The sequence below is a fragment of the Phodopus roborovskii genome, unplaced genomic scaffold, assembly GCF_943737965.1.
Source record: "Phodopus roborovskii unplaced genomic scaffold, PHOROB, whole genome shotgun sequence".
Classification (NCBI taxonomy): Eukaryota; Metazoa; Chordata; class Mammalia; order Rodentia; family Cricetidae; genus Phodopus; species Phodopus roborovskii.
In genome coordinates, this window is record NW_026125281.1 from 36067407 (window position 1) to 36083682 (window position 16276).

General features: G+C 47.1%; 1 protein-coding gene across 1 annotated transcript in view; it reads right to left on the minus strand.

The window, feature by feature from the left end:
* Nucleotides 1-1969: 1969 nt before the first annotated feature.
* The window catches only part of Mre11 (MRE11 homolog, double strand break repair nuclease), a 46408-nt gene continuing 32101 nt past the window's right edge, over nucleotides 1970-16276 (minus strand). Inside the window, exons 14-19 of the mRNA XM_051198864.1 lie at nucleotides 12508-12724; nucleotides 11194-11274; nucleotides 8499-8566; nucleotides 7331-7395; nucleotides 5047-5119; nucleotides 1970-2921 (exon numbers count right to left, since the gene is read on the minus strand). Of these exons, the coding sequence (XP_051054821.1) occupies nucleotides 2865-2921; nucleotides 5047-5119; nucleotides 7331-7395; nucleotides 8499-8566; nucleotides 11194-11274; nucleotides 12508-12724 (561 nt within the window). The 3' untranslated portion in view covers nucleotides 1970-2864. The remainder of the gene's footprint in view (nucleotides 2922-5046; nucleotides 5120-7330; nucleotides 7396-8498; nucleotides 8567-11193; nucleotides 11275-12507; nucleotides 12725-16276) is intronic.

Here is a 16276-nt window from a genome sequence, read left to right on the forward strand (position 1 = left end):
CGGGGCCAGGTCCCTGAAGGAGTTTAGGTTGCGGTTCCTGGGAACTATCTTTTCCCTCTGAAGGGACTGGGTATCGCTTCCGAGGCCACTGCGTGCTCAGTCTCTGATGCACTTGAGCTATCCTGTGTTCCCCTTGTGCAATGTGGCTTGCTTGGCTTCCTGCTGACTCCACCTCACTGTATGGTAGCTTTCCTCTATATCCCATTTTCTCCCAACAAAATGTATAGAAGACGTTGTTCTTCTTAATACACTAGCTTGGGATAAAGACGTCCTGAGCCCGACTTTCCTGTCTTCTTTAGTTTCTGAATCCCTGGCGCTCACTCTCAGAATCTGTCACTGAAGAACAACTTGTTGGTCCAGGTCAGAAGACTCCATCCACCTGACACCCCCAGGCCTGAACACTGTCAAAGAACCAGTGCCAGATTTTGCTTGCTTGGTGGTATAGTTGGTTACACAGTGACCTTCGATCATGACCGTTTGCCCTCTGCACTTCCCATACTGCCAGTGTGTGGTGCATCCCATGTCCCACCTGCCAGGCACCCATGTCCCCTAGCAGCTATCGACATCACTCCGTACCCTGGCCAAGGTTTTTAATGGAGGAAAAGCCTCACTAACCTTTCCGGGAGCCTGTCAGGGTCACTCACCTAGGAACACGTCACTGGCACAATAGTTGAGCCACCAGCTGATGCTGCACCCAGCTCAGTGTTAGCGAGTACCACCTCCCCCTAGACTCCACCCCAGCTGATGCTGCACACAGCTCAGTGTTAGCGAGTACCACCTCCCCCTAGACTCCATCCCAGCTGATGCTGCCTGCACACAGCTCAGTGTTAGCGAGTACCACCTCCCCCTAGACTCCATCCCAGCTGATGCTGCACACAGCTCAGTGTTAGCGAGTACCACCTCCTCCTAGACTCCACCCCAGCTGATGCTGCACACAGCTCAGTGTTAGCGAGTACCACCTCCCCCTAGACTCCACCCCAGCTGATGCTGCCTGCACACAGCTCAGTGTTAGCGAGTACCACCTCCCCCTAGACTCCATCCCAGCTGATGCTGCACACAGCTCAGTGTTAGCGAGTACCACCTCCTCCTAGACTCCACCCCAGCTGATGCTGCACACAGCTCAGTGTTAGCGAGTACCACCTCCCCCTAGACTCCACCCCAGCTGATGCTGCACACAGCTCAGTGTTAGCGAGTACCACCTCCCCCTAGACTCCACCCCAGCTGATGCTGCACACAGCTCAGTGTTAGCGAGTACCACCTCCTCCTAGACTCCACCCCAGCTGATGCTGCACACAGCTCAGTGTTAGCGAGTACCACCTCCCCCTAGACTCCACCCCAGCTGATGCTGCACACAGCTCAGTGTTAGCGAGTACCACCTCCCCCTAGACTCCACCCCAGCTGATGCTGCACACAGCTCAGTGTTAGCAAGTACCCACCTCCCCCTAGACTCCACCCCAGCTGATGCTGCACACAGCTCAGTGTTAGCGAGTACCACCTCCTCCTAGACTCCACCCCACAGGGCCCCACACTTATCTCCATTCCATTCAAATCCTGGGAATACTGTGTATTTCAGTGGTAAAGACGTGGGCAAACTGCCTGGAGGGATTTCACAGAACCAGGCCTTCTGCTGACAACGCTCCTTGCTGACAATCCTGTGCTTGCGTCAGCTACAAAGCATGTTCTAAGCAGCTCGTTAGTGTGGGAGTGTAATTCCAGCTCAGACCTCTTCCAGACCCTGTGGTACAGCAGCATGGTGGTCAGGTGCTGGGCCCCAGTACTTGGGATTAATTTGATGGTCATGAACAAAGTTAAGCCCAAGCACTAATGTCTATGAAGGATGTCACAGTGCTGTACCAGTAGGTGCCGCGTTTTCTCAAGGAGTGCACAGTTGCCTTATAAAATGAAAAGGATGAGCAGATGTCTCTGGAGTGTGGAAGAAGGAATGATTATTTAACTCAACTCTGGAGGGGCAACACTTTTATTTCCTTCCCAGAACAAATATGAAAATATACATTTGACCCAGTGGTTTCAGTTTCCAGTAACAGTCAGCACCACGAGAGATGCTGCTCGTGAGAGAGCATGGCGTTGACACTGAGCAGCGCTATGTCAGTATGTCAGCCTGACCCAACCACACAGGCCAGCAGGCTGCTTTGCCTAAAGAAAACTCTGCAATATCTTTAAGACAGAAAAATTCTCTAACCCTTTCCCACCTGACAAGTATATGAGTGAGAAAAAGACACAGATCAAGAAAATGACTACTGCTCAATAGGAACAAACCCAAATCTCTGCTGCAACGTGAATGGAAAAGAAATGTATTTAACAAAAGCTTTATACTAACTACTAAACACAAGGCCCTTCAAGCATGATCGCAGCAGCTGATCTTCCCGTGCTGAAACCCACACACAGGGAATGACAAGGCTCGGGCTGCCCCGAGACAAGAATCCAAGACATAGTCACAACATGAAGGGACCAGGTCTGCGTGCTTTCCCATCAGCTCTGCTAGCTGAGGCACAAGATAGTCCGACCACGAGGCAGAAATAAATAATGGAATGGCATTTTAGCAAAGTTCTTACAAGCAGGAAACGGTTACGTCAAGAGGCTAACATTCTCAACATGGCAGGGCATTTCCAGATAGTGCCAACCACCGGACTACAGACTAAGGAGAAGCCACAGTCTCCTTACCACTGGGCTGGGAAATGCTCAGTGAGTCACGCTCAGGAAACAATGAAGTGTAAGCCCTATACCAGCTTCTCAGTTGGTAAACTCCTTAGTTAACGGCACAGTTAAAGCATCTTCAGCTGCAGAGTTGCCCGCGGCGCTGTGATTTCTTGCCGTGTCATGGCAATCGTGTGCCATTAAAAACATCATCTTCGGCTTCTTCTTAGAGAACTACTGCTCAGAAAAGGGTCATCATCGTCGTCCTGAAATGATGCAAATGTTATGTCAGTAACCACCCATCCTCTGCTGATCCAAGACAGAAATTCTTATTATGCAAAATAGCATCGGGGAAAGGACATTTACTTCACCTATTTCCTTTGACACTGTAAGATGTAAATGCTCAAGTCAATTCTTTGTGCATTGGAATAAAAACCTACCAGGTCTTGGGTGAGACTGCATATATCTATAAAACACAATGCACACATTTCTCCCAGTCACAAACCAAAGGACAGAAAATATTCAAGCCACTTCTATTCCATGTGTGAGGTTTCTCATTCACACACTACTATTATATTTGACTATTATGTGTGTGCATGCGCACACATGCATGGTTGTGAGCTCTGATCCACTGTTAGCGTCTGGGCTCGTACTGGGCAGCCAGGCGTGTGCAGCAGCTGCTCCACCCACTGAATGTCTTGTTGGCCTCTAGTACACTCATCACTGTGTTTGCCTTCCTGGCACCAATGTCATGATACAGTAGACTGCTTTCAGCCCAATGGAGGGAAGAGCTGAGCAAAGCTGCCTTTTGGCTTTTGCAGAAAAAAAGTCGATGGAATACTTCCAGTGTCCCCAAGCCAATGGGACGTAGGCTACAAGCATGATAAGAATAAATATGAAAATCAGATGTTAACTAATAATTCAATGAGAATGAAAACTAGCAAGGTCTGGTGGCACGGGCGTGTCATTCCAGCTGCTAGGGAGGCTGAGGGGGGACCCCATGTTCACAGACAGAGTTCAAAGCCTTGGTAACTGTGTGAGGCCCTGTCTCAAGGGAAACACAAAAAAAGCTGGAGTTATAGCTCAGTGCTTGAGAGCTTGCCGAACATATGCCAGGCCCAAGGTCCAAACCAAGTCATACAGCAAAACACAGCTAGCAAGCCTTATATAAAGACCGGATTATATAATCTGGTGAAAGGTAGCAGTAAATGAATTTTACTTTACAGCTATATATTTGAAACACAAATTAATGTTTATAAATTTGTTTCCATTAAGATGTTATTAAAAGCAAATGATTATTATTCAGTATTAGGCTTTACTTATGACATTAACAAATCCATGTTTTATGAAGTTCTCTATCGAGAAATAGATGCCTTGAGGATCACAAATTCAACTGTTTTGCTGATTCACTTTCTGTACTATCAAAGGTAGGCCTCGCTAAGGACATGAATGAAAACTGATGACGTCTTCAGTCCTTCTCTGCAGAATAGAATGCACACTTTCTTTGCTTCTGTGTGTATGCATTTTTGTGGCGTGCGTTTGCTTTCGAGCCCTGGAATTCATGCCTGCCTGTACTCCCGTCCTGGATTACAGAGTGTGTGGGCACGCCCGGCTTCCTCTGTGTGAGTGTCAGACACCAGGTCTCAGGTCCTGATGCTTATGCAGCAGGCCACACGTCACCCTCACCGCTGGGACAGGCATTTAAACTCTACCATTCACGGACATCAGATGTGTGCCTGCTTATCCACTGGAGCAGGCCACCATTCGTGACTTTTATGGTGTGTGTTCTAACTACAATTGTAATTTAAAAAAAAAATAAGAAATAATGTAAGTGAAGACAGGTTCAACAAACGCTTCCACAGAGCCTGCAGAGGCTCAAGGGCAGCCGTGTGGGAACATGGCAGGCCAGATCCCGTGTCTCACGGCGATGCCCCTCTTCAGTAACAGCAGATGGGCATGGGGGAGGTCTGTGCACGTCTTCCCGCTCCTTCTGAGTTAAAGCCTGTGAGAGCGAGCGCAGACCACCAGCTCCGTCCTTGCCAAGGACCTGTGCCGGGTAGCACCCTGCCCAGGGTAAGGAACATGGTGGGGGCAGGGAACATTTCTCCAGGGTAACCTCAAAAGCCCCTATACCGGCATCACCCACTCTCCAAATGTGAACAGCAGACGCTAAAAGAAAGAGGCCACCCCAGCCTGACCCTGGTAATGGAGCAGATGAGAGCAGACTGCACACTGTTTTAAAAACTCACAGGCCTTTACAGGTAATTACCCTGATGGGCACTGGCGGCCGGCGCTACAGGTCACAGCAAGGCTACTGGGGCTTAGCCAGTGGCTTCCACCTGCAGTTCACAAACAGTTAGGATGAGAAAAAGCCAATGGCATGACTATTACCTCGTCTGACTCAAAGTCAACCCCCTTGGCTGTCTGGCTCTGGGACATCCGTTTGCTAGATGTGCCTGCCCACCTGAGGGAGAGAAAAAACAAAGAGTAAACGAGAACACTGTAAAAACGCACAACCATAGCGGGCACCGAGCACACACAACACACAGCTCTCTCTAACATATATAACAGTTATAGATATGTGTACACTAAGAGATAATATACTACAAACACAGTGTGTGTGTGTGTGTGTGTGCACGCGCGCACGCCATCCTACAGCTCTAGTTTTCTGAGGAGTTCTAAGAACAGCACTATCTGTTTCTCTATCACTGAATGTTTTTATAGTAAACATTTTCTAATTAAAAACAAAACCCTTAATGGTAAGAAAGCCATTTCCTGGCTATGTTATCCCCTCTACACCTAAATGCCATCGCCTGCCAAATGGGAAAATGTTGTTTTTAAAGAGCTATGTGTTAATGATAAGCTGGGGCACCAGACCATGGCCTGACACGAGGCACCAGCCAAGCACTAGCTCTAGGCCCAGCTCCCTCCACAGCTGCGCTACACCAGAGCGTCCCTTCTCAGGGACAAGCTCACTGCTCTCCAGGGCATCTCTGCCACATCCCACACTCGTTCTCTCCATAAGCACCCACAATCCAGGGCCTGAACCACAACATTTCACACAAACATGAAGTAACTCAATCTTCCTAATGCAGCTGCATGTATTCAAACCCTTCCAGGACAACGGCAGCCATCTAAGTCTTCAGCCTTATCAAAATCTGCCACACGCCTTCAGAACTAATAGAAGGTGAAAACAAAGTGTTAAGGGGGGTTTACACACTACTTTCTTTTTAAAGAAAATGCATACATGACGTATTTGCACTTGGTACATACAGTGTCTACAAGTCAAATGGATCCTCCTGGAACTGAAGTTACAAATGGTTGTGGGCCACCATGTGGGTGCTGGGCACCAAACCCAGGTTGTCCATAAGAGTTCCAAGTACACTAAACTACTGAGCTATCTTTCCAGCCCCCTCAATTATTTTAAGTGGAAATTTTTATTAATTAGGTTTTAAGTAAACAGTACTTACCTACATGTTAACACATAAAAGAAATTAGTGATTTTTAAGTAGTTTAATAAATACTCCAAACTGAGTCAATTAAGTACTCCAGAATTAAGTCTACTTCAGCCAGGTAAGTACTCCAGAGTAAGACCACTCAGTACTCCAGAATAGGTCCAGCCAACCCCATAAGTACTCCAGAGTAAGTCCGCATCAGCCACTTAAGTACTCTAGAAGTTCACTCAGACACATAAGTACCCAGAGAAAGTCCAGTCAGCCATGTATGTACTCTAGAGGAAGTCCAGCCAGCCATAAGTACTCTAGAGGAAGTCCAGTCAGCCATGTATGTACTCTAGAGGAAGTCCAGCCAGCCACATAAGTGCTCTAGAGGAAGTCCAGTCAGCCATAAGTACTCTAGAGTAAGTCCAATCAGCCATGTATGTACTCTAGAGGAAGTCCAGTCAGCCATAAGGGCTCTAGAGGAAGTCCAGTCAGCCATAAGTGCTCTAGAGGAAGTCCAGTCAGACATAAGTACTCTAGAGGAAGTCCAGTCAGCCACTTAAGTACTCTAGAGGAAGTCCAGTCAGCCATAAGTACTCTAGAGGAAGTCCAGTCAGACATAAGTACTCTAGAGGAAGTCCAGTCAGCCACTTAAGTACTCTAGAGGAAGTCCAGTCAGCCATGTATGTGCTCTAGAGGAAGTCCAGTCAGACATAAGGGCTCTAGAGGAAGTCCAGTCAGCCATGTATGTACTCTAGAGGAAGTCCAGTCAGCCATGTATGTACTCTAGAGGAAGTCCAGTCAGCCACATAAGTGCTCTAGAGGAAGTCCAGTCAGCCACTTAAGTACTCTAGAGGAAGTCCAGTCAGACATAAGTACTCTAGAGGAAGTCCAGTCAGACATAAGTACTTCAAAGTTCCTACTAGCCTCTTCATGTGTTTTGCACAGAAAAACTTCTATAGTTAAAAACAAAGCCAAAATCCAGAATTTGCAAATGCATTCTCTATTACTGAAGAGACAATCTTTCACGAAGAAGGGAGCTGGGTAATAAAAGGGGACATGAATCACAGGCTATTTTTCAAAAGAAATACAGCAATGCTGAATCATACTTTTTTATTTCTACATATTTTGCTAGATGAAAAGAATTCTATTTATCCTCTCTGGCATAGAAAGATGTATTGCCATAGAAATCTGGATCATTACACTTTTGTTTCTGAAGGAGGTCCCTGGCCTACCTTTGATCAGCCTTGGAGCTGGAAGGAAAAATGTCATCTTCATCAGATTCATCCACCTCAATAGTCTACAGAAGGGAGGAAATAAAAAAACAGGTTCATCCCCACATACTAATTAAATAACAGAATATCAAGACACACATGGAGATATGTATACAGGCAAGCTACATACACAGTTCCGCTTAACAAGAAACTCAGCCCTGTGTGTGGGTCAGCGGTAGAGCAACTGTGAAGCGGTGAGGCCTGATCTCCACACCTGGGGGAAGAGGCAAGCCCAGAAGGAAGGTATCTCTTCCTTCATGAATGTCATTCGCTTCTCTCCCGGCAATCACTTAGCCCGGGCCCCTAAGGACACAGAATGTGGTGTGACTTACACACTACTAATACGCCCCTGCGCCCCTGGCCTGAGCTTTCTTCCCCGGCTCTGATAAAGTGATGGACCTTCAGTGTGTCAGCTCCAAGACTTTCTCTTCTTAAGTAGCCCGAGCTAGTTTCAAACTTAACAATCTTCTGGCTGGCTTCTGCCCGAGTGCCAAGATTACTGATTTGTGCTACCAAGCCCACCTATCAGCTCCAATTTTAAATAAGGTATCAGACCCGGAAGTAGCAGATAGGAAGGCACTGTGTGTTTTCCCCTAACTAAAATGCAGATGAACAGGAGCGGGAAGGGCAGCAGGCAATGCCGAGGGCCCTGACACACAGCCTGCAGTGCACAGGGTGGGCCTCCGCCAGGCCAGTCGTCTGTCATAGGAAGAAGAGCCCCATCCCGGGCCTGAGATCATGGGTGTGACCGTGAGACAGCAGGTCAGACCTATCCTGACTTCTCTATCTCCCAAGGGGCAGCAAGGCCCGTGTTAAACCTGCAACAGGACACACGGATCCCACGACTCTGGTCTTTCAGGCTTTAGTCCACACCAGCATGGAAAGGGCTCCTCTACGCGGGAACACGCCTTCTGTGTCAGGGCTTAGGTCACCACTGTCGCCCTTTAAAATGCTACCGTACACACAGGATTGACGGACTTGTAGAGTGTGAACCACTGGGCTCTGTCGGTTTCAAAAGAGCCTGAGCAATCAAGTTCTCACCAGTGCTGGGGCCCAGTTTGTCCCCATTCCCCATCAGGAAGCCATAACTCAGCCAACACTGTGAAAATTAACTCTCTAGTTCTCTTACCTCCGAGTAATCTCTAGTGGCAATGTTCCTGGAGTTTCTGGAAGGCTGCTGTCGAGTGGCTCTGAAAGCTAGCATAAAAGATGAAATGCCTGTTACATAGTTCTTAAAATAACTCAAAAAAAATCTACTCACTTCCTCAGCTGAAGGATTTATAAGTTCTACCTACAAAACCCGGAATGAATAGGAAACCATTTATACATTCTGGAATCTGGAAAGCTGTGAAACTATATACACGTGAAGCACACAGAATCCGCCCGTCCGCATCACGTTTTCCCAGCTTGTTCACATACAGCAGCAGTAGAATTCACACACACGCTCACATTAGACGTCTCTAAGTCTAACTTCAGCCGAGTGAACTGCACGCACGCACGCACGCACGCACGCACGCACACACTCAGTCAGTCAGTCAGTCACTCACCCTCCCGGCCTCGAGGCTGACACAGGCTCCCAAGCTCCCACTAGCCCTCAACGCCTTCCCTTGTAGTCACGCTGGGAACATGAGAACAACCAGGGGAGCCTACAATCACAAGTCCTTGACTCCCTCGTGAAACTTTCTAAATCCTCACAGTCTACTTTATAGAAACTTCCAGTCTGGCTAACACGCCCCCTTCTTGTCTCCTGACCCTGAAACTTGCAATAGATCCACACTCCTGGCTGAGCTCTGTTTTCTCCTAAGCACTATCATTTGCCAACATCAAACACAGCTACTCCAAGACAACCTCCACTCCAGAGAGTTACACAGACAGACATTTAAAGAGCCAAGGAATCCCTCGGAGAGACGCCTTTCTTCCCAGCCCCGTGTTATTATTGCTCAAGCTCGACGCCTCCCATTCCTGTAGGATCTTGTGCTGTCTGAGAGGAAGGTGCAAGGCAGATGCCCAGGCCCCATCTGCTCTCCTTTTCTGGCCTGATCCTACTTTCTAAAATGGAGAATAGCGGCAAACAAACAGAAAGCCAGGGACCCAACGCTTTCAGAGAATGCTCTGTCAGGTTGTTCGCAGTCCCCAAATCTCGAGGTCCTGAAAAATCAAGAAAACTTCACTTTGATCCCTAGTGGACAGCACACGATGAGGGAATATGTAGGAAACAAGGCAATGTTCATCGGAAGACACCCGGTGCTGTGTGAGGAAGGCCGTGTGCTTTGGTCCCGGTGCTGTGTGAGGAAGGCCGTGTGCTTTGGTACTGGGAGGTCACCCAGTCTGACTTTTTAGCTGGCAGCCACTGCCTAGTTACTCGGCTTATTCACATCTCAATGTCCTCACCTGTAAAACAGGGCCAATATTTCACACAGAATCGCTGCAAGGAAGAAGAGGTGCTTAACGCAGACTGCTTTGGCAAATGCCTGGCGGGAAGTAGGCATCCATATACAGAGCTATTAGCATGAAAACTAACAGAGTGGTTCAGGGTAGAAAAATCCACAGAGAGGCAGTGGTCACGGCTGTCTATCTGCTCAGTCACCATCCTCTGCTGACTAACTTCAGTGGGGAAACATCTGGCTGTCAACTCTTACTTACAGCCTATGATTTTTTCTTTTCCCAACAATAGAGCATCTTGTGCTCTGTGGAGCTTGCCTCATCCCCCCGTCCCCTGATCTGCCTGCGCGGACATCTCAAGTACAATTTCAATGACCCATCTTCCTGGGGTGCTGACAGCCAGCATCTCCACGTTAAAAACGCTATATGCATATATGCATGTAACAGGTAATAAAAAAATAATCTGAAAGAACGTGAGGGGTATGGGGGAGGGTTTGGAGGGAGGAAAGGGAAGGGTGAAATGGTAAAATTCTAACAAAAAAAACTGAAAAAAAAAAAAACACGAAAGAAATACATACCTACATACATATGCACACATATAAACCCTCACCAAACTTAATGTGATAAAAGCATTTTGTGTATCCATGCTAAAAAAAAAAAAAAAAAAAAAAAAAAAACCAGTCATGTCTAGAGGAACAAAGGAGACTAATGGTATTGAGGAGCAAGGGGGGATACGCAGAGGAGCTCAAGAGCTGAGCGACACAGCCAAGGTCTTTCTAGACACAATGAAACACACCTCCCTGAGCCCAGGGAAGCCCAAACAGGGCAGGAGAGCACTGTATTTGGACTTAACCTGGCAATACTGCACGAGACCAGAGACTGCAAGCTGAGGGAAGAGGGTACTTTAGAAAAAGGCAGCAAGCTTGACTAACAGCCAACACCTTAGCAACAACGCAAAGGGGAAGAGTCTCTAATTCTTTTGAATGTCACTGCCCCCCGCCTTAAATAGTAATAATGTTTCTCTAAGTGTCTGCTGATGCACCAGGCCCCCAGATCATTACCGCAGCTTGGTCCCTCGTGTCCACTGAGGACATTCCCTATCAGGCGGCTGACTCAGCCACATGCTCCTGTCATCTTTACTCAGCCTCTCCACCCCATTTCTCCGCGTATCGGGGTCTCTCTGTCAGCGGAAGCTGAGTCGAGTCGCACTGCAGAAGTTAGCATTTCTCAGTGCCTTGGAGATCTACTAGGGCTTGGCACATGCGAGGCCGTTGCTCTACTGCAGAGCCGCGTCTCCAGCCCTAACACATACCTCTAAAGAGCAACCTACTGTCACCGCAAGAGCTGCTGACTACGGTGAGTGAACGCATACGTGAGTGAACGCATACGTTTAGCCCCTCCGTGCTGGAATTCGTAAACTTAACACTACTGTCTATACTCACCGTCTAGAATGGACATATTTCTAGATGTTGATGTGGTAGCCTTGGAGCCCCTGCCTCGGGAAGCGGTCTCCAGCCCAGGGTCTGCAAGTAGAATCACGGGTGGTCAATCACAGTCCCTTGGCAGCTAAGTGAGCAATCGCAGGAGTGGACACTCAGTAACAAACTGAGCACAGAAAGCCAGCAGCACAGGCAAGAAAGACCTAGAGTCCAAGGGTCACTTTCACACTGCTTAGTCACATGGCTCCTCTGTTACAGCTCAAGGACACACGCTGTACACGTAAAGATGGTTTTTCAGAGCTCCTTTAGTTTTTGTTTCTGAGACAGGGCTTCTCTGTGCAGCCCTGGCTGCTCTGGAACTTACTGTGTAGACCAGGCTGGCCTCAAACTCACAGAGATCCACCCGCCTCTGCCTCCTGAGTGCTGGGATTAAAGGTGTGGGCCACCATGCCCAACTCTTCAGAGCTCTGATTTTATCTCGCAATGTATGTTACCAGCTCACGTTCTCATAGATAAAATATATTTTAAGAATTTTATTTCTTTTATTTTTGTGTGTGTGACTGTGCTTATGTAAGTGTATGTGCCTCACGTGTGTTCAGAGCAGAAAAGGGCATAAGGAGTTACAGACGGTTGTGACCTGTCTGCCGTGTGGGTGCTGGGAACTGAACCCGGGCCCTCTAGTAGAGCAGCCAGTGCTCTTAACCCCTGAGTCATCTCTCCAGCCCTCCCATGGGTAAACGTTCAATAAAGACAGCTAAGAGCTGTTTCTAGTGCCAGATTTATGGACCACACCGGGAAGTCACGGATGGCCATGTTTCGTCACCTGGACCATCCCAGGACAACAATGCCAGCAATGACAGGCACGCTGTGACTGCCTTTAGAAACCAAATTTTCCAGCCTGGTTTCATTTTTAAACAGCCTCGTGGAGACTATAAGCATGTACGTTTTTTGTCTTCTGACAATAGCAATATTTTTATGACCTGAAGTTGCGATTTGCTAGCCATTTTCTTCACTCACATTGTATGATTCTTTACTCCCCCGTCCATGAGGGAATGCAAGTAAGGGAAGTGCACAGTGCAGTTCTTAATTACAGCTCACAGACAACCACAGCCCTGTGCTTCTTGTGGTCAGTTACAATTCATCTGAGCCAAGGGCACACATCATAGTCGCTTTACAAGCAGCTGTCACACTGCACAAAACATAAGTAAAGAAAGTTGTAGAAACAAAACCTTGTAATTCAATTCTGACCAAGGGACACGATCTGGAATTTCTCTTCCACTTTTGCAAGTCTGCAGTGTAGAAAGGAAAGATGCTGACCTCGGCCTCTCTGAGACCCTCCTCTTGACGCGGTGCTCTGCCCTCTGCCTCCTCTTCGCCCTCGGCCGCGGCCGCGGCCCCTGCTAGGCACTGCTGGCAGGCTGTCATCAGAATCGTTTGCTGTCTGTTCTGTTATATCAAAGCTCAGGTCGTCAGCACTGAAGGCTGAGGCGGGGTTCTCTGACTGCGATCTCAGGGCCCGGGCCCTGCTCATGGCCTGTACAGCAGGGACAGCACATCATGAGAAGCAGCATCTCACCCACCACCTGTCCAGTCACAGGGATGTTCATCAACATACTAAGTGTGCTATGCAAATGTAAAAGGAGTCTTCTACCAATCCCATTCAATTACCAGTACCTGTTCTAGGCCTGCAGGGGACCTCTTACAGGGGTCACCAAGAAAATCAGTTTTGTACTCAGCACTTTCAGAACCAGAAGCAATGTTGAAGATCAAGCCTCACCCTACACAATGCTTGTAAAAACAGTTGTGAGCTTCATTTTTAGAATGAACTCAGAAGAGGAGGAGGGTGAGGAAGAGGAGAAGAGGAAAAAACCAAAAAAAACACAAAACAGATCTTACCTAAGTGGTAAAATTTTAGGGTTCATTTATTTTCTTATTTTTGAATATGACACTCCCCCTAAAATAATACTTTCATACTCAGAAAACATGAATAATAGGTCATCTCATACAATGCTACAAAAAGGCTTTTGAAAATTAACATCTTAGAAGATGGCATCAACAGTCTAATTATCCAAAAAAGTTTTGAGAAAATTATTTGAAAACACCAATCCAGAGCTGGAAAGATGGCTCAGGGGTTACCAGTGCTAGCAGCTGTTGTGGAGGGCCTGGGTCAGACTCTCAGCACCCATGAGCAGCTCGCTTCCTCTTCAGGTAGTACACCCCCCTCTTCTGGCCTACCTGGGCACCAAGCTTGTGATTCACAAGTAAAACACCCATACTCATAAAGTTAAACAAGCAAAACAAAAGCCACCATCCAGACACCAAGAAAGTTTTACAGATGAGCTAGCCAAATTTCCGCAGACCAAAGCCAGTCCAACAGGACATGGAGTACTGTGACATACAAGGAGAAAACAACAGAATCACGTTACGAACACCAGGGAGGCCAGGAGAACCTGCAAGACAGACATGTAACTGACAGGGTTTACAGAGTATGTATGCACTGACGCAGCTCATATGAACAGAACGCAAATAGGAAGCCCAATTCTCCTTCCCAAAAGGCTTTCTTTAGCTTCCCACTAGTCCCGATTTAAGCCAACAGGGTTCTGGAACAGGTGAACACTTATTCTACATGGCAAAAAATACCAAGTATGAAAGGGGGAGGGAAGGGGGACAAAGAAGGAGAGAAGGAGAGAACGCTGTATACAGACACTAAAATAAACTGTTAGCTCAGCGGCGCAGCATTTGCCTAGCACATGTGAGCACCCAGATTCCGTCCTCAGCCCAGGAAAGGGGTGGGGGAATGCTCACCGGCAGGAAAGGAAGCATGGGTGTAGGAAGAACGCAAACATCGAACCTGCAGTAGCAAACACCTCATGAGAGAGGGCTGTGGGGCATGTGCACTCATGGGCACCGGGGAGTAGAAAGCAAGCGGTGCTCAACAGCATTTAAACCCGATGCCCCACTGTGGCGTTTATTTCTGAGGGACCACCATCTCCAAATCGTCTTTCCTTTTTCTACATACCATCTTTATTTTCATTTTCGTAAACATTGTAGTCAGTGTTCTAATTCACCTATGCAACGGCTTGGAATTTACTAGGATTTATGCTTCATCTCAAGCGGAAACTCTACCCATTTTGCAGCCCCGAGTTCCTGGGGAACACTGTGGGAGACAGATGAAACACTACCCTGTCCACTTGAGCCTGGCTTTCCCACTCTGCACTCAGATTTCAGGCACACCGGAGCATGCGCCAGACTCTGAGGATGTGCTAACATTCCCCTGCTTACCCAGTGGCCTGTTGATAACCCTGGCCGTGTCTGACTTGGCTACTGTCAATCATACTCTAAGAGCACTGGCATATGAGTATCTACTTGAGATTCTACTTCTGATCCCTTGGCCGTAAACTTAAGCTGGAGTGTGTGAGGACCTCACGTTAACCCTTCCTTATCTTTCTCAGGACAGGCCATCGCTGCTTTCTGCCCCGGGGCGGCAGGTCCTCCTACAAGGAGGTGTCTCCTACTCATGCTGGAGTTGATTCCTGCTTCTCTAATGTGGGTGGGGCCATGTCTCTGCACTATGAACACTTAGAATCCTAAGTGCTGATGGAGCGCTTGAAACCCTTTGAAAGGATGTATCCAAGGCTTTTATCCATTTTTAAGTTGCTGTTATTACTGAATTTTAGAAGCCTCTTTAAATGCAATGTAGACACCAAGTCCTTATATGTATAATTCATAAGCTCTTCCTCCCATTCTGGGAACCCTGTTTTCACTCCGCATGGGGTTCAGAATCACGTTCTGAAAGGGCATGCCAATCCCATCTAAATTCAGAAAGCACCTAAGGCTTTATAAGCCAGAAAATCAAGGACTGTGTGCCTTATAGTTTTAAAGGACTGAAGGCATAGGATTGAGATCATGGGTGGAGATCAGAGCAGCCTATAAAACCCAATCTTTACTGGTCCTGGTCCTGTGTTTCCGAGTCAACTCGTGACTAAAGAAATGAGTTTTTCCATGTGAGCAAGAAGCTCTATGGGTTGTACATTTTCCCTCTAAATGAAAGGACTAATACTTTCACTTGTCTGTTAAATAACTGAAACACGGTATCAGCGTTCATATACTGAGCTCAAAGATTCTGACAGAGTTGTGAATTACATTTTGGGAAAGCGTCAACTCTATTACTCAAGGCCGAAATAGGATGCTGAGGCTGAAAACCCTGTTAGCATCCTATAGCATTCTGGAAGTGCTTATTGCTACGGTTTAATGTGCTTTCTAGACTTCACGTGCTATAAACGTCATCCACAAGTCACGCACATCCACAGCAGGGTCACTGCATCGCGAGGTCAGGCCTCAGAATGGACTAGTCTATTCATGGATTCAATGGATTCATGAGTGATACAGAAACTGGCTCTGTTATGAAAGAAAGCTGGACAGTCACTGTCTCACGGTGTCACGCCATCGGACACATCAGAGCCCTGCAGGAAGAGTCTCATTAGATGCTGGCACCATGTTCGCTGGCCTTTCCCAGCTTCTAATACTGTGAGCTCAAAAATGTCTCAGGCATTTTGATACAGCAACAGAAAAAAGACTAAAAGCCCAGGAAAAACCCTGTTACCTGTAAATGTCTGTACAATATAGCTAAGTCTTAAGCTTGTTTTATTCCTCTGAAGGGCTCCCATCTGAAATGTTACACTTCCACATAAAGTATTCACAATCCCACTTGTTTATCTGTTTGTTTGTTTGTTTTTGGTGACAGGGACAAATCCCACACTCTCACACGTGCTAAGTAGGCACGCAGCCCCAGTTCTTATCCTTTTAAAAAAGACTATGAAAAACTTAGGTTAGTGGCTTCAATCCAAAAGGACTCAACGTAAAGATTGCTTTTATTATATGTTCAGTTAAAAGGGCTAATCAAGATTAACCAGGAAATATTTCTTTCTAGCGCGTTCTTTTATATTTTAAGAGCACCTGAGAAAATGAGGACAAATGGAATAAAAGTAAGCGAACTCTTATCGGTTGTTTTTTCCTTACATTATAAAAAAAACACAACAGGTGCACCTGGGCACACGGCTAGCGCTGGTTCTGATGGGCTCAGAAG